The following is a 22,101-nucleotide window of genomic DNA, read 5'->3' as shown; positions in this document are numbered from 1 at the left end:
CAGGCCTAATCACCACCCATCAGGTGTTTTCGGGTGTAAACAGCTAGGGCATAACAAGCCAGGCCTGGAGGAAGGCAGCAGGGGGGAATCCCTACACATCCATGCCTGCGGCTCACTGCATTGAGGAAGAAGATTGGCACGTCCTGCAGGAGGCTGATCCAGTACAAGCAGCTAACCAGGACAACAGGTGGCAACACAGGCAGACCGTCCGGGTTAATGGAAAGGTAGCCAATGGCCTACATAATACTGGTGCTACCATGACCCTACTACAGAAGAACCTCATCCCAGAGAGCCAACACACTGGAGACACTGTAGCCTTAAGGGTAGCAGGAGGCACCATTTTCCGGGTACCTGTTGCACATGTTCACCTGGATTGGGGGGTTGGTTCAGGAAACGTAAATGTGGGGGTGATGAAGAATTTGCCAGCGGATGTACTACTGGGGAAAGATCTGGTCCCCCTCGTTTCTGCTTAGACCCTGATGGGCCCCGCTGAAGCCAACCCAGTGACTACCCGTGCCCAGACCTGTGCTGTTGGAACAGCACACTTGCTGCCGAGACCCAGGTAAGACTATCTTCCCCTGACATGTACCTTAGATCAGGCTCCCCTAGGCTAGGGTACCCCAGAGGCATTCGGGAGGGAAACCCGGGAGACCCAACTTTACACAAGTATAGGTCTAAGGCATATACTCAGACAAAGGGAATAGATGGGGAGCTTTATGAATGGGTGGGAGATAGCCTGTATAGGATTCCTAAACCATCCACGAGAAGTAAAGCTCCTTCACATAAACGACAGCTGCTGGTACCTAAGAAATACCAGCTGGAGATTCTGCAAATCGGGCATGATGTACCACTAGCAGGACATCTAGGGTCCCATCGCACAGCCCATAAAATTGCACAGAATTTCTTCTGCCCCAATTTTAACCAGGATGTGCGACAGTACTGCAAAACGTGTGACACATGTCAAAGGGTAGGTAAGTGGGGGGACCACCCTAAGGCCAGACTTATGTCCATGCCTATTATTGAGGAGCCCTTTTACCGCATAGCCATTGACATTGTGGGTCCCTTGGCCAGGCATAGTCCATCGGGGGAAGAAGTATATTCTCACCGTTGTGGACTATGCCACCCGTTACCCAGAGGCAGTAGCTATGTCCAACATTGAAGCAGGGACAGTAGCTGATGCCCTGGTTAAGATATTTACTAGAGTGGGGTTCCTAAGTAGATTCTCTCTGACCAGGGAACCCCTTTTACCTCTGTGCTCACCTAGCAGTTGTGGAAGGTATTAAGCCCTTGCTGAGCTCGCCTTACCACCCCCAGACTAATGGTCTCTGCGAGTGCTTTAACGGGACCTTCAAGCAAATGCTGAGGACCTTTTTGGACGTTTGCAGAGACTGGGAGAGATTCCTGCCTCACCTGTTACTTGCGTACAGAGAGGTACCCCAGGAATCTACTGTGTTCTCTCCCTTTGAGTTACTCTATGGGAGAAGGGTCCGCGGACCCCTCAATCTCATTAGAGGACACTGTGATGGAGAGACAGAGCAGGAGGGGACCCCCATAGTGCCCTATGTTCTGGAACTCGGAGACAATGCATGGAGAAACTGTCTCTGATGGTAATGGAGAATCTCCAGGCAGCCCAGGGGAAACAGAAGAGATGGTACGACCGGGGGGCCCGACAGCGTATCTTCCAGGTTGGGCAGGTCCTGGTGCTCAAGCCTGTGAAGACTGACAAGATGCAGGCATCTTGGCAGGGCCCCGTATAAAGTAGTAGCCCAGGTATGTGATACTACCTATGTTATTGCCAGCTGTGCAGATGAAAGAATCCAGCAAACCTTTCATGTGAATATGCTGAAGGAGTATCAGAAATGGCAGGAGGATGTTGCTGCAGTATGTGCCCCTGCTGCGGACGACTCTGAAGGTTTACCCCTCCCTGACTTACTAGAGAGAGACCCACAGACTGACCTCATTAGCCTTGTACAGCTAGGGGACCGGTTAAGCACCACAAAGAAGGAACAGGCTAAGCGGCTTCTGTGGGAGAAACAGGCGACTTTCTCCCAAAAACCGGGCTACACAACCCTGGCTGTGCATAAGGTAGAGATCCCTGGACAAGCACCCTTCGACAGCCCCCCTACCGTATCACCCTGAAGCAGTGCGAGAAGGAATGTGGAAGGAGATACAGGAGATGATTCAGTTAGGAGTCATTGAGCCCTCTGACAGCCCTTGGGCCCCACCTGTCGTCCTGGTGCCTAAGAAAGACGGAACTACCCAATTCTGCGTGGACTACAGGCGACTCAATGAGAAGACCACCACTGATGCCTACCCGATGCCCAGGGTAGACGAACTGCTAGATCGTATAGCCAGGGGATGTTATTTAACTACAATTTACCTGTGTAAGGGCCATTGGCAGATCCCCTGGCCAAGGATGCTATCCCCAAGTTGGCATTTGTTACCCAGTTGGGCTGTACCGGTCTAAGGTCATGCCATTCAGGATCAATAAATTCCCTGGCTACCTTCCAACGTATGGTGGATAGGCTCCTCGATGGCTTTCGGGATTTTGCATGTGCATACCTGGATGACATTGCGATCTACAGTTGGTCTTGGGAGGAGCACCTTGTTCACGTAGGGGTGGTTCTGGACAAGGTTCGGGCCACAGGCCTGACCTTGAAACCAGACAAGTGCCATCTAGGTACATCGGAGGTGCAGTACCTGGGACACCGAGTAGGGTGTGGGAACCAGAGACCAGAGCCAGCCAAGGTAGAGGCAGTAGCTAACTGGCCCACACCCCATACTAAGACCCAGGTATTGGCCTTCTTGGGGACTGCAGGGTACTACCGAAGTTTTGTCCCTGATTATAGATCGCCAAGCCCCTGACTGACCTGATGAAAAATAATTTACCTAGGCAGGACCTGTGGTCTCCAGCCTGTAGAGCCGCGTTTATAGCCCTCAAGCAAGCACTTGTAAATGCCCCTGTCTTGGCTGCCCCAGTACCTAATATAATAAAGTGAATAAAGTGCTCAGTGCTATATCAAACTTCTGCTCATCAGTGCCCCCCTGCTCATAAGCTCATAGAAGGGGCCTCTTACCAACAGTACATAATATCGAATGGCAGAGATCAAAAATCGCACACACTTTCCCCAGGTGTGATGCATTCACCCGCAGCAAACTTTTGAGGGAACACTCTTAAAAGCAGACTATAGGAACAGCTCTTTGTGATCAAAAGATCTCTCCATGCAGGAATATATGAAATACAGACCGGGAGAAGCCTGATAGCGTAATACAGTCTGAACATGTTTATTTTCGAAAGAATGGATAAAGGGATAAAACAAGCCGGCCGCGGTGTCACCCGATCCGCCCGAACATGATGACATCACACAATGTCTCTGTCCGACGCGTTTTCCCACAAATGGAAGTGGAGAGGCCATTTAATTCACATTGTTGTAATTTTCTGTAAAATTCAATGTAATATGTCAACCTGTAAGCACTTTTCACTTTTTTTTTTGCTTCACATTTTAACCAGTTGCCGACCGCAGCACGCCTATATACGTCAGCACAATGGCAGCAGTGGGCAAATGGAAGTACCTGTACGACCCCTTTAAGAGCTGGGGATAGCAGGTGCGCACGCAACGGGACCAGCAGACTCTATGTCTGCCGGTCTCCCGCCGATTATGTCACGGAACATCAGAACGGGGATGTGCCTATGTAAATAAGGCATTTCTCCGTTCTGGCTTGTGTCATGACAGATCACTGCTCTCTCTCATCGAGAGCAGTGATCGCTGTCATGTGACTTGAAACCCATCCCCTCCACAGTTAGAATCACTCCCTAGGACACACTTAACCCCTTCATCGCCCTCTAGTGGTTAACCGCTTCACTGCCAGTGTCATTTACACAGTCATTAATGCATTTTTATAGCACTGATCACTGTATAAATGACAGTGGTCCCAAAATAGTGTCAAAAATGTCCAATGTGTTCTGCCATAATGTCACAGTCATGAAAATCGCAGATCTCCGCCATTACTATTAGAAAAAAATTATAATAAAAATGCCATAAAACTATCCCCTTTTTCTGTAGATGCTATAACTTTTGCGCAAACCAATCAATATACGCTTATTGTGATTTTTTTTTTTACCAAAAACATGTAGAAGAATACATATTGGCCTAATTTGAGGAAAACATTTTTTCAAAATTTACGCTTTCTTGTTTATAGCGCAAAAAATTTAAACCGCAGTGGTGAGCATGCCACCAAAAGAAAGCTCTATTTGTGGGGGAAAAAAAGAAGTTTTGTTTGGGTGCAACTTTACACGACTGTGCAATTGTCAGTTAAAGCGACGCAGTGCCAAATCGCAAAAAGTGCTCTGGTCAGGAAGGGGATAAAATCTTCCGGGGCTGAAGTGGTTAAAACACAGCAATTTTTTTATGCCTATGTGTTGTTTAAGCAGCAGTATAGCCACGGTATAGCATGGAATTCAACTTAATACATTCACAGTTGAAGAAAAAATATTATTTTTATGCTTAACCGCTTGCCGACCACCTCACGGCGATGTAGGGCTCGTACAGGCAGAATCGGCAGAAGGCAGAGTTGGCAAAAGGGCTCGTACAGGCAGAATTGCGTACCAGGCCAGCGGGCGCCTGTGGCAAACTCTGTGAGTCGGGTCTTGGGTCCCATGGACTCGATCGCCATGGGGATACCAGCAATCGCCTCACGGGGAGGAAGAACGGGGAGATGCTAATGTAAAAAAGAATCCCCCCCCCCCTTTCTGCCTAGAGACAGTGTCACTGATCTCTGCTACCTTTGATCGGAGCAGAGATCAGTGACATGTCACACATAGCCAAACCCCCCCCCCCCCCCACAGTTAGGAACACACTCCTAGGACACACTTAACCCCCACACTGCCACCTAGTGGTTAACTACTTCACTGCCAGTGTCATTTATACGGAATGGGTGCATTTGTATAGCACTGATTGCTGTATAAATGACAATGGTCCCAAAAATGCCCGATGTGTCCGCTGATCGCCGCAATTTAAAAATTATTATAAAAATGCTATAAATGCCTATGTTGTAAAAGCTATAAGTTTTGCGCAAACCAATCAATCGCCTATTGCGTTTTTTTGTTTTGTTTTTTACCAAAAATTTGTAGAAGAATCAGTATCGGCCTAAACTGAGGAAAAAAAATAGTTTTTTTTATATATTTTTGGGGTACGTTTATTATAATAAAAAGTAAAAAATATTGCGTTTTTTTTTTTCAAAATTGGCGCTCTTTTTTTGTTTATAGTGCAGAAAATAAAAACTGCAGGGGTGATCAAATACCACCAAAAGAAAGCTCTATTTGTGGGAAATAAAGAACGTCAATTTTGTTTGGGAGCCACGTAGCAAGACCGCACAATTGTTAAAGTGATGCAATGCTGAATCGCAAAAAGTGCTCTGGTCAGGAAGGGGGTAAATTCTTCCGGGGCTGAAGTGGTATAAGTGTTTCTAAAGAAGTATGGCTTTGTTTTTTGTTTTTTTGATTCATACTTACCTATGTTGATGGAGCATCAGACAGATGCTGCAGCTGTCCCCCGCTGCCTCTTGAGAACTGAGCCACTGAACATTGCAGATGCCTCGGTTTTCACAGATCCCTGAGACTCCAGATCCCAGCATTCCTGTGATTCAGAGGAGAAGCTCAGCCTACAAAAGCTCAGGCTGGGCTTCTCCTTTTAATGCATTCTATGCATTAATGTAAAAAATCTACTCTGCTGCAGGTTCCCCCTCAGCTCCCCCTTATTCTTACCTGAGCCTAATCCAGTGATGTACATGAGAGCAGCGGGGCATATTGATTGGGCAGATCGATAGGGCGCATGAGGGCCCCCATGAAAAGTGGCTTCCCATGAGGGCACTGGGTGGATAGAAGGAGCCAGGAACGCCATCAGGGGACCCAAGAAGAGGAGCACAGAGCAGGTATGTATAGAGATGTTTGTAAAAGAAAATGTAAAAAAATAAAAAATAAATAACAATCGCTTTAATTACTCTTCTAGATGTTAAAGGTTATAAACACTATACTGTATATATGATTTTTTTCAGGCACTCATCAAACAAGATAACCTTGATGCTTTTAATGAGCGGGACCCTTACAAAACAGATGATTCTCGTGATGAAGAGGAAGAAAATGATGATGATAATAGTCTGGAGGCAGAACCTTTTCCTTTGGAACGGGAAGAAATAATGCCACCTACAATTACACAGGCTGCTGTTGATCGTCTAGCTTTTCCAAAAGGTTTACCATGGGCACCCAAAGTAAGGTGAGAGCAGGAAATTGGTGGTTATTGCCAAATAGTCTGAGATTAAAAATACATAATTGTTCGTGATATTCTTCTGCATTTCAAATAGATGTTTTTAATATGTTTGTGTAACAGGGAGAAAGACATTGAGATTTTCTTGGAATCTAGTCGCAGTAAATTCATTGGATACACTCTTGGAAGGTAAGATAAATATTCAGTTAATTTCATAGCTTTTTTAATTTTATCCATCAATTTATTCTTGTGTGTGTTCTTTTGATTATCACAGTGACACTGATACAGTTGTTGGTTTACCACGGCCCATTCATGAGAGCATTCGCACTTTAAAACTCGTAAGTATGCACTTGGTGAAAGATAAATTGTAGTGGGTATTTACCATAGATAATCAATAGAAATATACAAACTATATATAGTGTATAGTGTATGTGTATATATATATATATATATATATATATATATATGCACCTTCCGTCACCCAAATTTAGTTTCAGTTCCATCAGATCAGAACCTTTGTCAAGTTTTACTGCCGTTGAGTGTTCCATTAAAGATATTTCTTTCGTTAATTGAGGGACACAGCTCCTTTAATTCTTGACCTTAGGGTTATCATGCCACCTTCAGGAGAGGACTAGGCAGAACAGGACTAGGCAGAAGCAAGACTGCACAGCACCGCCCGGGGGGCGGTCCCTCTGGCTATAGCCCCTCACCCCGCTTCCTGCAACAGTTTTTTTCTGTCTAGTGTAAGAGAAGGACCTGGCTCCCTAAGGGGACCATTGGATTTTTAAAAAATTTTCTGCAATTTTGATCCTGTGATCTAAAATCAACAACTGGGCTGGGTGACAGGCTGCATAATATAGATGCTTGTAGTCTCCCCAGCCTTGCAATGGAGCGGGAGCAGACCCTAACTAAGCACTGGGTCGGCCATGATATGCCCCTTCTACTCCAGGGGTGGCTATATGCTCCGGGGCACACATATGACTGGGCTACTGCTGTCCGTGTCACAGTGTGCCATGGCCAACAGCCACCCCATACTGTTCAGGTGATTGGTCTGTAGTGGAATGTGCCCAGCAATCCCGACAGGAGGGGTAAGTATCGCAGCTGGGCATTCCCTGGGAGGTCGACTAGAGGGACTCTCACTCTCCCTCTCCTCCCTCTCTATCCCTCATTCCCTCTTCCCCCTGCTGGGTGACTGGGCATGAGGTACATTGTATGTACCTGGCCGGGGTGGCTCCGGGCTTTGGCGGGGTGACTGCGCTGGCTGTTAGGCTCTGCTTTTTCTTTCGCTGCCTTTTTTCCTTCACTGTGAGGTGCTTTGGCTATTTGACATGAGACATGGCCACCGCGCGGGCCACTGCCATTTTCCTGTAGTCTTATGCAGTGCATGTGCTGTCAGCCATTTTCTAGAAGGTTCAGCGGCCATTTTCTTGGGGATTTTTTTTCTAGAATGGCCAGCGGCCATTTTCTTGTAGCCTCAGTGCATTTTACCTCTAGTGCTGGTGTCTGAGTCCCTCAGAACAGCGCGGTTTTTACTCTGGGCACTTTGGGACTGATGCAGGGCAGAGCGGACGGCGGCAGCACTTGGTCAGGGTGGTGCGGGGGATCCACTCAGTCTCCGAGCAGCTAGGAGGGTGGGATTTGGGTACCTTGCCTTAAGTCCTAAGTTGTGGCAGGTGAATGAGGGTCGGCATGGCATCAGATGCTGGCTCTTCTTCCCCAGTTGCTATTGCAACCGGCTCACCTGCTCAAAATGTGGTGCCTATGGACGCTTTGTCGGCGGTCCTGGAGACCTTTGTTGCTGGGGTAGAAGTGTTGTGCGGGCACAAGGGGAGTAAAAACGCCCCCCTGCCCCTCCCCATCTTCTGGGGAGAGTGACTGGGGGCCCTTGTTCTGACGTGACATCGGACCAGGACCGTTCAGACAGTGAGAATGACTCTGTGTCCGGGTTAGTGTAGGAAAAAGCGCTAGTAGGAGCACTTACCACTGCTGTTTGGGATACCCTGAAGATACAGGATGCAGCAGGAACTTCTGCAGAGGTGGTGGTACATTTTGGGTCCTGCAAACCGGCCCGCACGCCTAAGGTATTTCCGTATTTGATTTGTTTTGATAAGCTCATCTACAAGGAATGGGGAAGCCCGGAACGGGCCTTTTCAGTCCCAAGAAGAATGGCGGTGCGTTTCCCCTTTTGAGGAGAGCCTCCTGAAAATCTGGGCATCTCCTCCGGTCGTTGTCCCCCGGTATCCAGGTTAAATAAAGTAATCGCGATTCTGGTAGAAGGGACTCCTGCCTTTAAGGACCCTGCTGACAGGAGGGCCGAGGCAGTGGCCCGGTCCATGTTTGCAGTGGTGGCCGGTGTTACGATCTGTGCTGGCCATGGCCTTGGTGTCGTAGATGCTTACTGAGTGGGCAAAGTTGTTGCACCGTGAATTCCCCGGTCTGCGTAGAACTGGCAGGTCAGTTGGTGAATGGCTTTAAGTATTGTCTGTCTGTGATGTGGCCCTGGATACGGTCCCCCTGCTCTCTAGAGCATCGGTATCAGCAGTGATGCCTGATTTGGCTGAAATGCTGGTCTGCGGACCAGGCATCTAAAAAAGCACTGGCGGATTTGCCCTTCCAAGCTGAGAGGCTGTTTGGAGCTTCGCTGGATGACATTAATAAAATGTTACTGGTGGGAAGAGCACATTGCCCCCACAGTCCATGGAGGGTTAGGAGACACACTGTAGGCAAGGGCCCTCCTTTTCCACTCAGAAACAACTTTTTTGCCCACCCGGGTCAACAGGTAAGCGTCCCCAGTCTGACAAGGCGCCTGCTGAAGGACAAAAGCGTCCCTGGTTTCGCAAGCCAAACAAGTCTGCGAGCAAAAATGTTACCGCATGAAGGTTTTGCCCTGCCTGACTCTCGGGTGGGGGGTCGCCTTCGGGAGTTTGCAGCTCGGTGCTGCACTTATCACAGGCAGTGAGACATTTTCCCAATGTGCGGCTGCAGAGATCGGGAAAGGAGCTCATCCTTATCGGTGGACCTCTCTGTTGTCCGACCAATGGGTCTGCAAACTGATTTAATCGGGATACAAGATAGTTTCTTTCTTGTCCGCCAAACAGATTTTTTCCCTCCAACCTGCCTCTTCTTCCAAATCGTTGGGAAGCCCTGTTCGGGGAAGTACAGGACCTGCTGTTCCTATGCGGCGTGATAGTACCTGTACCGATGCTGGAAAGGTTTCAGGGATTCTACTCCAATCTGTAGTACCCAAAAAAAGAAGGGGTACGTCCAATCCTGGACTTGAAGGCCCTCAACGGCTTTGTGAAAGTGCAAAGGTTCAGGATTAAATCAGTTCGCTCCGTTGTCACCTCACTCCATCAGGGGACTTTCACCATTCTTGGTTAGTAAGGATGCGTTATTTTATGTACCCATATGCCTCAGGCACCGGAAGTTTTAGGCGATTTGCAGTCGGGGGAAGAGCACTACCAGTTTGTGACTCTCCCTTTTGGCCTGCCTTCAGCACCCCGAGTCTTTATATTTTCGAATCCGGTTCAAATAGTATCGAATGCGGTTGAAATAATTTCGAATCATGTTGAAATCATTTCAAATCCGGTAGAAATATTTGGTGATTTTGTAGTGCTAGTTCCGTGTTTGCATACGAAATTTGGGGTTCCTAGCTACAAGTGACCCCGAGATACGTGGCCCCAAAGTCGGGTCGCAAAATGTCATTCTCTTCTGCAGAAAAGTACTTGACATATTGTCCATATCTGGGGGTCACTTGGTGGTAGGAACCCCACAACTTGTGGCAGGTGACGTGGCAAGTGGACAATTCACAACTTGGGCATGTGGCACTCATGGCAGGTCACGTGGAACTCGTGGCCGGTCATGTGGCACTCGTGGCAGGTGTCATGGCAAGTGGACAATACACAACTTGTGGCAGGTGATGTGGCAAGTGGACAATACACAACTTGTGGCAGGTGATGTGGCAAGTGGACAATACACAACTTGTGGCAGGTGACGTGGCAAGTGGACAATGACATACAGCATATGTACTTGCCTTGCGATCGACATCCGTGACTTCTTCAGGCAGGCTGACAACTTCATTGATGTGATAAATATAAATGAAATAAGATGTGTGTGTTTTTTTGCACTGGTACACTGCAAGTATGAGAAGTTGATGTGACAGATGTATATAAGGCAGTAACTAACCATCTTCCAAAATTTCTAATTCCAAATAGAAAAGATTAGAAAAAAATATAATTTAATAGAATAAAATAGAAAGAATATACAACCATCTTCTGAAATTCAAATTTCAAATTGAATAAATTTGAATTTTCGAATAGTATGAATTCAAATTTTTAAATAATTTTAAATTTGGATAGAGAAAATTGAGTACTGTCCGTGATACTTTTTTTTATTTGCACTAACATACAATTTTTCAGGACAAGCTTTCGGGCTATGTCCCCTTCTTCAAGGTCCAAGCAGTACTGATCACGGACAGTACTCGATTTTCTCTGTCGCAGTTGCACTAATACGGCTACAATCACATTAAATTTGGATAGCAAAGATTATAATAAAATAGAAAATAGACTAGAAAAACGATAGAACAGGATAGAATATATTATATTTTATTCTGTTCTGTTTTATTGTTTTTCTAGTCTATTCTTTTATATTCTATTAAAATCTTTTCTATTCAAATCAAAATCATTGTATACTAAATTCGAATTTCGGAAGATGGTGGTTTTATAATGTGTATATATATTTCTTTCCGACATTCGAATTTCGTATAGAATGAATTGGAATTTGAATAGAAAAAATTTGAATAGAAATAGAGAATAGACTAGAAAAACAATAGAACAGAATAGAATATATAATTTTTTTAATCTATTCTGTTCTGTTGTTTTTCTAGTCTATTCTTTTATATTCTATTAAAATCTTTTCTATTAAAGTCAAAATCATTATATTCTAAATGTGAATTTCGGAAGAGATGTGTGTATGTGTATGTATGTATGTATATATATATATATTATAAAATTTCGTATAGAATGAATTTGAATAGAAAAGATTAGAATGGAAATAGAGAATAGACTAGAAAAACAATAGAATATAGATACTATCTATTTCATTTTTAATTTATTTTGCAGATTACGATTTGTTTCCATAAGATCTCCTGTTAGCATCTATTTAATTTTTTTGCAGATCTCCTGCAGACTATTCGTATCTATTTTGTTTTCTCACCAGATCTCCTGCAGACTATTAGCATCTATTTCTTCTTTTTTTTTTTTTAGCAGATCTCCTGTAGACTCTTAACAGCCATTTCACTTCTTTTTTTCTTTTTGCAAATCTCATGCAGACTGTTAGAATCAATTTCATTTTTCTTTTCTTATTTTGCATTAGAGCAGCCCTTTCCTTTATTTCAGCAGATCTCCTGCAGACTATTAGCATCTATTTAATTTATGAATGGAGGAACGGTATGAGGAAGAGACAACAAGAAATACATCACCGCTTATATCTCTATACATAGGGAAATGGATGCTAATAGTCTGGAGGAGACCAGCAAACAATAAATAGATGCTTATAGTCTGCAGATCTGATGAGAAAAATATATAAATGCTAATAGTCTGCAGGAGATCTGATGGTAATGAATAGTAATCTGCAAAAACAAATGAAATAGATGCTAATAGTCTGCAGGAGATCTGCTGAACTCAAGGAAATGGCTGTTCTAATGCAAAAAAAGAAAAATGAAATAGATGCTAATAGTCTGCAGGGGATCTTATTAAAACAAATGGCAATCTTCAAAAAATAAAAAATTAAATAGATAGTATCTATATTCTATTCTATTGTTCTAGTCTATTCTCTATTTCTAGTCTAATCTTTTCTATTCAAATTTGAATTCATTCTATACGAAATTCAAATGTCGGATAGCCATCTTCCGAAATTCGAATTTAGCATATAATGATTTAGATTTTAATAGAATATAAAATAATAGACTAGAAAAACAATAGAACAGAATAAAATATAATATATTCTATTCTGTTCTATAGTTTTTTTTTTTTTTTTAAATTGCATCAGTATGCAGCTCGCCGCTTCCTCTCGTCAACATGTAAGTGGCATACCTTGCGCCCACGTCAACTTGAGTCTAATTTGTTTGTCGCCACATTTTATCTGTTGGCGATGCTGCTATCTCATCATATGCATTCCAATTTCCATTTTCTTCTTCTTTAGTCTTTATTTGTTTACTCTTTTTTTTTATTTTTTATTATTATATTATATCAAAAATAAACACGTTTAAAAATATCATGTTTTTCAATTTATCCACACTTATCATCTATTAACTCTCCCATTCTCTCTCCCCCTCCCTCCCATCTTCCACCTAGATCTCCCCCATTATAAGGTGCTCCCTTGTCTTCTTAAATTCCGACCATTTTCCCCAGATACTATGAAAAATTTCCAGTTGATCTTCGCTTCTATATATTATTTCCTCCATTGATCTCAACCACTCAATTTTTCCTATCCAATCCTTCATCGATGGTGGATCAAGGGATCTCCATCTCTTTAGAATTAAACTTTTAGCTGCATTCAACAAGTGGGGGACCAGTGTCCTTCCTTGTTCGCCTGTTATCTTAAAAATATTATCTATAACTCTCTCCCAATATGTGTGGATCTTTCCGGATTCCCACCATAAGTGTGAAAAAGTTCCTACCATATTGCAGCCCCTCCAGCACGTTATTGGTGTATCTGCTCTGCTCCTCTGTGCACTCTGTGGGACTAAATACCATCTTGCCAAAAGTTTATAAGACATCTCCACTGTCCTATTATCCCTGGAGGTTGTGCAGGCTATTCTCAATATCCTATTTCTATGTTCCCTGTCTCCCAAAGTGCCCAGCTCCTCCTCCCATTTCTTCAGGAATGGGGTTTCCCTTGTTTCCTCTTCCTCCCCTAATATTTTATATATTTTGGACATACTCTGTCTTAGGCATCCCGGGGAGGAGAGCAATCTCTCCATAGGTCCCCTACTCCCCGAAGAGGCCGGGGAAGTGTCTGTATAAAGTGCTGAATTTGTGCATATCTATCTATATAACTATCTAATTGCCTATTACCCCATTTTTGTCTTATTTCGCCTAAAGTGCAGATTCTATCTCCATTCATCACGTCTTTCAACATGACATCATCTTTTTTTGCCCACCTAACAAAATATATATATTCATCCTGGTTTAAAATAACTTGTGTCAAGTAAAGACATTAATGGTAATTTAAATTGCCAGTGATTTTCTTTTCCCACCTTGTCCCATATTTTAAATGTGTTTACTGTTAATGGGTTTGTGCTCTCTGCTAATTCACAATATACTCGAGGGATCCAAATCATTTTCCCTAAGTCTACTCTACTTTCTGCTTTCTCTATGTTAACCCACCCTTTATCTCCCTTATCGTGCACCCATCCCGTTATACGTGAAATTACCACTGCCTGGTAGTATCTCCTAAAATTCGGAGCAGCTAGGCCTCCCTCTGACTTCCTCCTTTCGAGTGTTGCATATGAAATTCTGGGGTTCCTACGCCCCCAGATAAATTTTAATACCAATGCTCTCAATTTCGTAAAGAACTCTTGAGGAACTTTTATTGGGATCATCTGGAACACATATGTTAATTTTGGTAGGATAAACATTTTCAGCGCATTTATCCTCCCTATTAACGAGAGGGGTTTATATCTCATGTGACTCAAACAGTCCTTAACCTCATTCAATATGGGCAGGTAATTGGCCGTGTAAGCAGACGACAATGATGCCGTAAGTCTTATGCCCAAATACCCCAACTCCTCCTTTCACCAAATAAAGGGAAGGGAGGACTTGAGCATCCTTTGTTCCTTTTTCGGCACTGTTATGTTTAGGATTTCCGTTTTTGACATATTGATCTTAAAATTTGTCAATTTCCCATATCTACGGATTTCTTTAATTACGTTAGGCATGGTTATCCTAGGGTCTGACACATAAAATAGTATGACGTCTGCATACGCGGAGACCTTATACTCCTCTTTACCTATTTTGACCCCTCTTATATCTTTATTTTTCCTAATTGCAGCTAATAAAGGCTCCAGGGCTAGGACAAACCGTATTGAGGACAGGGGGCACCCTGTGCCATTATATAGCTCCAAGACCGGGAAGAGGTTCCCATTGATTTTTATTTTTGCTGTCGGATGGGAGTTGAATGCCCTTATCCATCTCAGCATTTTCTCCTTTAACCCTAGATATCTCAATATTCCTATCATGAAGCTCCAGTCCACCCTGTCAAAAGCCTTCTCTGTATCTACTGATAACAGGGCGACTGGGGCTTCTCTCCTCTCTGCTTCATGTATCACCATCAAGGTTTTGAGGCAGTTGTCCTTCCCCTCTCTCCCTGTAACAAACCCCGTTTGATCTTTATGTACCCACTGAGGTATCAATAATTTGAACCTTTCCGCAATGACTTTAGAAAATATCTTTGTGTCTGTATTCAGTAGGGAGATTGGTCTATAACTCTCTGGCGCCGCTGGGTCCTTACCTTCCTTTAATATCAGGGTTATATGGGCCATTAATGCGCCCCCCCCCCCCCCCCCCGAGTTTTTCCCCTTCTGCTACTGCGTTCATGTAGTCACATAACTTGGGTACCAATATCTTTTCGAACTTCTGATAATACAGAATAGGGTATCCATCCGGGCCCGGGCTCTTCCCCATTGCCATCCCCCTTACTGCCCTCGCTACTTCCTCTTCCATAATTGGGGCCTCCAGAAGCTCGTATTCTTCCTCTGAGACTCCAGGTAGATCTAGCTCCCTCAGATATTCTGAAATGTCGTTCTTATTTCTTTTATTCCCTTCCTCCAACCCTACCCTATATAACTGAGGTAGTATACTCAATTTCCCCTTTCTCGTTTCTAATTTTGGCAGTGAAGGTCGCATTTCTTTTATCCCTGACTGTTTTTGCCAACCATTTCCCCGATTTGTTCCCCTCTTGATATCTTACTTTATCTGCCATATGAAAGACTCGTTTCCTCTCTAAATCCATGAGGTCATCTAGTTCTTCTTTTTTTTATTTTTCAGCTCCATCTTCTCTGGTATCCCCCTCGGTCTCGTTTGTTGCTCTAATTCTGCTATTTCTCTACAAAGATCCTGCATTCTTTTCCCTTTTTCTTTTTTTTCCCGATCCCAATACCTTATTAAAATACCTCTTATATATACTTTGAGTTTCCCATACTGTACCTTTTGATACCTCAGGGGTTTCATTTCTAAGGAAGAACTCCTCTAACTCCTGCTCTATTTTATTCCTTATCTCAGGATCCTGAATCAAAGCTTCATTAAGTCTCCATGTTTCTCTTTTAACTGGATCTATTGATACCTCTAGTTGTACCATCACTGGGGCCTGGTCGGACAGAGTGATAGATTTTATTCCTATATTTTTAAGGGCAGGAAGCATTTGATGTTCAATCAGTACATAATCAATTCTAGAGTATGTCCCATGTACCGCCGAGTAGTGTGTATAGTCCCTATTATTCGGGTATTTGATTCTCCAAACGTCTACTAACTGGTATTCCAGTAATAACTGTTTTATCCTGTTTTGTCTAGGTGTTGTCCAACGGAGGAGCCCGGACGATGAGTCCATCCGTGGATCCACACACATATTTAGATCTCCTGCCACTATTAGTTTACCTTTTTTAAATTCTGCCAATAAACCCAGGACTTTCTTCAAATACCTATCTGGGTCTCTATTCGGCGAGTAGATGTTCCCTATGTTGTATTCCACATCCCATATTATTCCTCTTGCAAACAAATAGAGCTCTAGTTCCTTGAACACCCTGAATCTTTTTTGGGGTTTATTTATACCTCTGACATTATGTTATTAATTTTAGTGTAGTCATGTGTCGTCTAATCCCTCCTCCCCCCTCTCTCCCTCCTCCTCCCCCGGGGAGCCCAAATGGTCTCTCCCCATCGGAGGGTCCATACTGAGAGAGAGAGGGGGGCGAGAGAGAGAAAAAGTAGTCCAAATTTGAGAGAGAGAGAGTGATCACCCCCCATCCCCCCTCTCCTCCATCTAGAGTGAACAGGTTCCAAATCTGTTCCTTGCTTAGGTGCTCCGACGTCCAATTGGTCGTCATCTGGACTCCCGGCAGTCTTAGGGTTGGCCTCCCCGGTCACGGTCCACCGAGGCTCCCCCCTCTCCCGCCCCCCTACCCCGTCCTATCCAGGGGGACAGCCTCGATGTTTTACACCCCATCTCTCCCCCCCTCCTCCGGATCCGTGACCATTGCGTATCACTCAGTCCCCCCCCTCCCACCCCGGTAATGCCGGTGGTGGAATATCTAATTTATTACAGAACTCCGTTAAATCTTCTGGGAATCTTAGGACCGCAGAACGTCCATCTTTACATCTCCAAATTTGGGGTTTCTAGCACCAAGTGACCCCGAGATACATGGCTCTAAAGTCGGGTTGCAAAATATTTTTGAATCCGGTTGAAATAATTTTGAATCATGTTGAAATCATTTAGAATCCGGTAGAAATATTTTCGAATTTGGTTGAAACATTTTCGAATGCAACCGATTTTTCGAATTCGGTAGAAAACGAAACAAAATCCGAAAATGAATTTAACGAATATAACTAAACGAAATTAATTAACGAAGTAAAACAAAACAATTTTTTCCCTTTTTCACATGTCTAGTCAGGATTCAGTCGGACAACGCCATGACGGTGATATATGTCAACCATCAAGGAGGGACAAGGAGCTCGGCTGCAGCACGGGAAGTCGCTTACATCCTCCAGTGGGCAGAGCGGCATGTGCTGGCTCTGTCAGTCATATACATTCCGGGTGTAGAAAACTGGCAGGCGGACTACCTAAGTCGTCAGATGCTGGTCCCAGGGAATGGTTGTTGCATCCGGATGTATTTTAGCTCCTTTGCCTAAAGTGGGGCACCAGATGTGGACCTCTTGGCTCAATCGGAGGGTGCAGAGGTTTGTGTCCAGGACAAGAGACCCCTGGGCAGACACGTCCGACTCGGTGGCTCCATGGGGGCATTATCGGCTGATTTATGCCCCCCCCCCCTCAAGCTGCGCAGAGTGGAGGCCGAGGGGATTCTGGTGATTCTGGTTGCCCCAGATTGGCCTCAACGTCCTTGGTACGCCGACCTAGTACGACTGGTGGCGGATGTTCCTTGGGGGCTGCCGATGCGAGAGGACCTTCTATCGCAAGGTCCGATACTTCATCCTGCTTTACCATTGCTGGTTTTAACGGCATCGCTGTTGAAAACCAGGTACTAAGGGACGAGGTCTGTCAGACTCTATAATTTCCACTATGTGTAGGGCACGGATGTCGTCTTCTCAAAAGATTTACCATCATACGTGGAAGGCTTACATCTCCATGTGTGAGGATATGGGGTGGCGTCCATGTACATATTCAGTTTCCAAGATCCTGCTGTTTTTGCAGCGGGGAGTGGATCAGAAACTTGCCTTAAGCACCATCAAGGGGCAGATATCAGCCTTGGCTGTCTTTTTTTCTAATGTCCCTTGGCGACTCATTCATTGGTGAGTACTTTTGTGCAAGGGGTTTGACACGTAGTACCTCCGGTTCGACCACCACTACCTCTGTGGGATCATTTGAAAACATTAGGGAGATTCCCTTGTTAACTCTTTCTCAGAAAGTAGTCTTTCTAGTGGCTATTACATCTGCCAGGAGGGTTTCTGAGTTGGTGGCCTTGTCATGCAAGTCTCCCTACCTGTTCATCCACAAGAATAAGGCAGTGCTACGTCCACAGCCCCTTTCCCTTCCAAAGGGGACATAGTGTTATCATCCCTATGTCCTAAGCCAACACACCCGAAAGAATGTGCATTACATTCCCTGGATGTGGTCCGGGCTCTACGGGTGTATCTGTCTGCTACGTCTCCCTTACGGAAGTCAGACTCTGTCTCGGTGGCTGGTCTGAAAGAAGGCCTGGCGGTCTCATCCACCACCATTTCTTGGTGGATCAGACAGATCGTGGTTCAGGTTTATGCCTTAAAGGGGCGGATGCCCCCTTTTCCTATCATGGCTCATTCCACCAGGGCAATTGGAACCTCCTGGGCTTTCTGACATCAAGCGCCTGTCTCCCAGGTGTGTAAGACGGTGACTTGGTCGTCCGTTCACACTTTCACTAAATTCTACAAAGTTGGCGTAAGCGCATCTTTGGATGCTTGCTTTGGCCTCAAGGTTTTACAGGCGGCTGAGTAAGGTTGCAATTTACGGTTTCTTTCAGTTACAAGTTAGTTGTAACGCATCTTTTGATGCATAAGTTGGCCGCATCTTTTGATGGCGGCCGTTTAAGATGGCAACTCCTCTTTTGAGGTGTTCCTTTTGCTGTTGGTGAAGTTATGTTTTGCTGTTTCCATCCCTCGTTTTTTTATACACTGCTTGGGGACGTCCCTAAGGTTAAGAATTAAAGGAGCTGTGTCCTTCAATTAATGAAAGAGAAAATTGGATTTGTGTACTCACCGGACACAACACCCAGCCCTCATATTTATGTTTGTACTGCTTTTTGACGAACTGAGCTGCAGGAAGCAGGGTGAGGGGTTATAGCCAGAGGGACCACCCCCCTGGCCGGTGCTGTACAGTCTTGCTGTTTTTACATGTTCTGCCTAGTCCTCTCCTGAAGGTGGCATGATAACCCTAAGGTCAAGTTTTAAAGGAGCTGTGTCCGTCAGTGAACTTCAGAGAAAAGAATTTTACGGTGAGTACAAAAATCCAATTTTTCTCCCACTTTCTGTCATGGTGACAATGGTTTCACAAGAAGAAAAATCTGCAACAGTGACACAATTGAACACAGACAGCGATAAATATCTGCTGACAAAGATTCTACCTTCCACTACTGCACTGAAGAAAGGCATTTTTGTTGTCTGCATTTTTCTTAAAGCTTAACTCTGGCAAAAAAAAGTTTTCCTGCGCAATGGGGATGTGCCCGCACTGGGTCAAACTTATACTCACCAAATCCTTAATTATATTGGAAAACTGTGCTCCTCCACAGTCCAATGGTGGACTGTTCCTGGCCTGGGCTTGATGACATCAGGAAGAGTCCTCTGGAGCGCAGAGGTGCTGGATCGGTCTTGTGTTGGGAGAATTAGGTAAGTATATCTCCCTTTTCCTCTCCCCTAGATAAAATCAAGCAGTTAACCCATGCAGTGCGGGCACAGTCCCACTGCATGGTATTTTTTTTTATTTTTATTTTTTATTTTAAATATAATTTTTATTGGAATCTTTTGCAATTACAATCCAATAATGCTGAGTACATACATGAACAGTATTAACATTGTAACGTACAACAATATACTTAATTCGTCGGCTGTTTACCATGCTGAAATAATCGTCCATGAACCGATATATTTAATAGAGTAGACTGAAACCAACGTTAATATTCGTCGATCTTCCCTAACCGGTCCCCTCCTGTGCCCCAACTGGGATCACGCTGCGCAAGAGGGGTCCGGTCCGGGAGGAGAATATAATATACTGAAAAACAGTTTAAACTACAGAGCTCAGTGTGTTCCCGGCAACCAAACTTTCTATCAAACCATCATTTACATTCTTTACATGACCTGATCATATTATAATAAAATCGATGTAAGGGTAAACCGTGGGGAAGGGTGGATGGGAGATGGAGGAAAAGGAAGGGATAAATATCTCAACGCCTATACCAATCTTTCCAACATTTCCAATTGTTGTCAAAAGTTATGCAAGAGGCTTTCCTAAGTGCTAAAAGTCTTTCGTAATTGTAATTAAGGTTCACTTGAGCTATTACCGTATATACTCGAGTATAAGCCGAGATTTTCAGGCTCTTTTTTGAGGCTGAAAGTGCCCCCCTCGGCTTATACTCGAGTCATCGCTGTCTGCCTGCCCGATCAGCGTGTCGAGCAGACAGACAGCGGACATTCTACCCTTCAAACGCCGCGCCTCCGCCTCCGCCTTCGCCTGTGATAGGCGGAACACTGAATTTCCCAGCAGCCTGTGTTCCGCCTATCACGGACATCGTCTCATCCTCGTACTACGGACGAGGATGAGACGATGTCCGTGATAGGCGGAACACAGGCTGCTGGGAAATTCAGTGTTCCGCCTATCACAGGCGAAGGCGGAGGCGCGGCTTTTGAATTTTAGAATGGCCGCCGAGGCGCCGACGAAGAGCGGCGATCCTGGCAAGGCACGGGACGGAGGCAAGGCAAGGCACGGCACGGGACGGGACGGAGTCAAGGCACGACACGGGATGGAGGCAAGGCACGGCACGGGACGGAGGCAAGGAGGCAAGGCACGGCACGGGACGGAGGCAAGGAGGCAAGGCACGGGACGGAGGCTCGGGACACAGGCTCGGGACACAGGTAGGCTGGACACACACACACACACACACACACACACACACATGGACACACACACACAGGGATGGATGGATGGAGACACACACACACAGGGATGGATGGATACACACACACACAGGGATGGATGGATGGATGGAGACACACACACACACAGGGATGGATGGATGGATGGAGACACACACACACAGGGATGGATGGATGGAGACACACACACACAGGGATGGATGGATGGATGGAGACACACACACACAGGGATGGATGGATGGATGGACACACACACACACAGGGATGGATGGATGGATGGACACACACACACACAGGGATGGACGGACACACAGGGATGGACGGACACACAGGGATGGACGGACACACACACAGGGATGGACAGGCATGTCTCACCCTCGGCTTATACACGAGTCAATAAGTTTGCCAGTTTTTTTGGGGGTAAATTGGGGGCCTCGGCTTATATTCGGGTCGGCCTATACTCGAGTATATACGGTACTTCCGAAGGGTTTGGAGAGAGTGTATCTTTCCAGTGCCTGGCTATCACTAGCTTTGCAGTAATTAAGATGTGAATTACTACAATTCTAAATTGAGTGGGGTAGTTGCTTATTCCTAAATGTAGGATTGCTAACGCCGGGTTTGGTGTTTGTAATATCCCTGTGATATCAGCAAGTATTGTAAATATTTTCCTCCAATAACTGGTTAGATTTTTACACTGCCAGAATATATGTATGATCGTCCCGGGGTTACCGCAGTTCCTCCAACATAATACTGAGTGTGTAGGGAACATTTTAGCAAGTTGAAAGGGAGTTCTGTACCATTTTGTGATTAGTTTCTGCATTAATTCCCTATGGCTAATACAACTTGTGGCTTTGTAGTTGTAACGAAATACTTCACGCCAATGGTCCGTCTCATAAGTTGTGCCTAGATCTTTCTCCCATGACAGAATCGCTGGGGTTTTGATGAACTCTATTTTAGATTGGAGTAAATTGTATATGAGAGATATGCCCTTACTCTTGTCTTGATTGTTCGTATAGAAGCGCCACGCTAAAGTGTTAATTTCTATTCTAGGCAGGAGATTTTTTATTCAAGAAAGATGATATTTGTCTGTATACCAATGTGTGTGAGGCAGGCAGTTCGAATTTATCTTGTAAGGTTTGAAACGTTAAGGGGGCATTTTTGTCCAGGAGTTCTTCCACCCATGTTATCCCATGTTCTATCCATTTCGTGATGGGGCTGTATGGAAGTAGCACTTCAAATGTTTGTAGCAGAGTTTTTATAGTCATGTAGGAGTTGCTTTTCTTAGGTTGATTTAATAGTTGTCTCCACGCCATCAGCGTTACTTTGTTGTCGGGGAGAGGGATGTTAAGGATAATGGCTTCCAAACGTCTGCAATCAGTAGAAGATTCAACGGGTAAATTTTGTTGACAGTTTCTATATTGACCCATAGCGGGGGAGAGTGAGTGTGAAACCAGTATTTGGCTTGAGCTAAGATAGAGGCCCAATAA

General features: G+C 44.8%; 1 protein-coding gene across 4 annotated transcripts in view; it reads left to right on the top strand.

Moving 5' to 3' along the window:
* The window catches only part of STRIP1 (striatin interacting protein 1), a 722,689-nt gene that overhangs the window by 493,247 nt on the left and 207,341 nt on the right, over positions 1-22,101 (top strand). For 3 of the 4 annotated variants that reach the window (XM_077467360.1, XM_077467361.1, XM_077467362.1), the window contains 3 exons: positions 6,055-6,272; positions 6,387-6,452; positions 6,538-6,601. The exons of the other annotated variant lie outside the window; for it this stretch is intronic. In XM_077467360.1, coding sequence (XP_077323486.1) covers positions 6,055-6,272; positions 6,387-6,452; positions 6,538-6,601 — 348 coding nt within the window. The remainder of the gene's footprint in view (positions 1-6,054; positions 6,273-6,386; positions 6,453-6,537; positions 6,602-22,101) is intronic. 4 annotated transcript variants of the gene reach the window in all.

This window comes from Lithobates pipiens, unplaced genomic scaffold (assembly GCF_037356315.1).
Source record: "Lithobates pipiens isolate NorthernLeopardFrog02 unplaced genomic scaffold, aLitPip1_a1.2 Scaffold_52, whole genome shotgun sequence".
Taxonomy (NCBI): domain Eukaryota; kingdom Metazoa; phylum Chordata; class Amphibia; order Anura; family Ranidae; genus Lithobates; species Lithobates pipiens.
The sequence above is the reverse complement of the archived record's forward strand: the minus strand, read 5'-3'. Positions and strand labels throughout refer to the sequence as shown.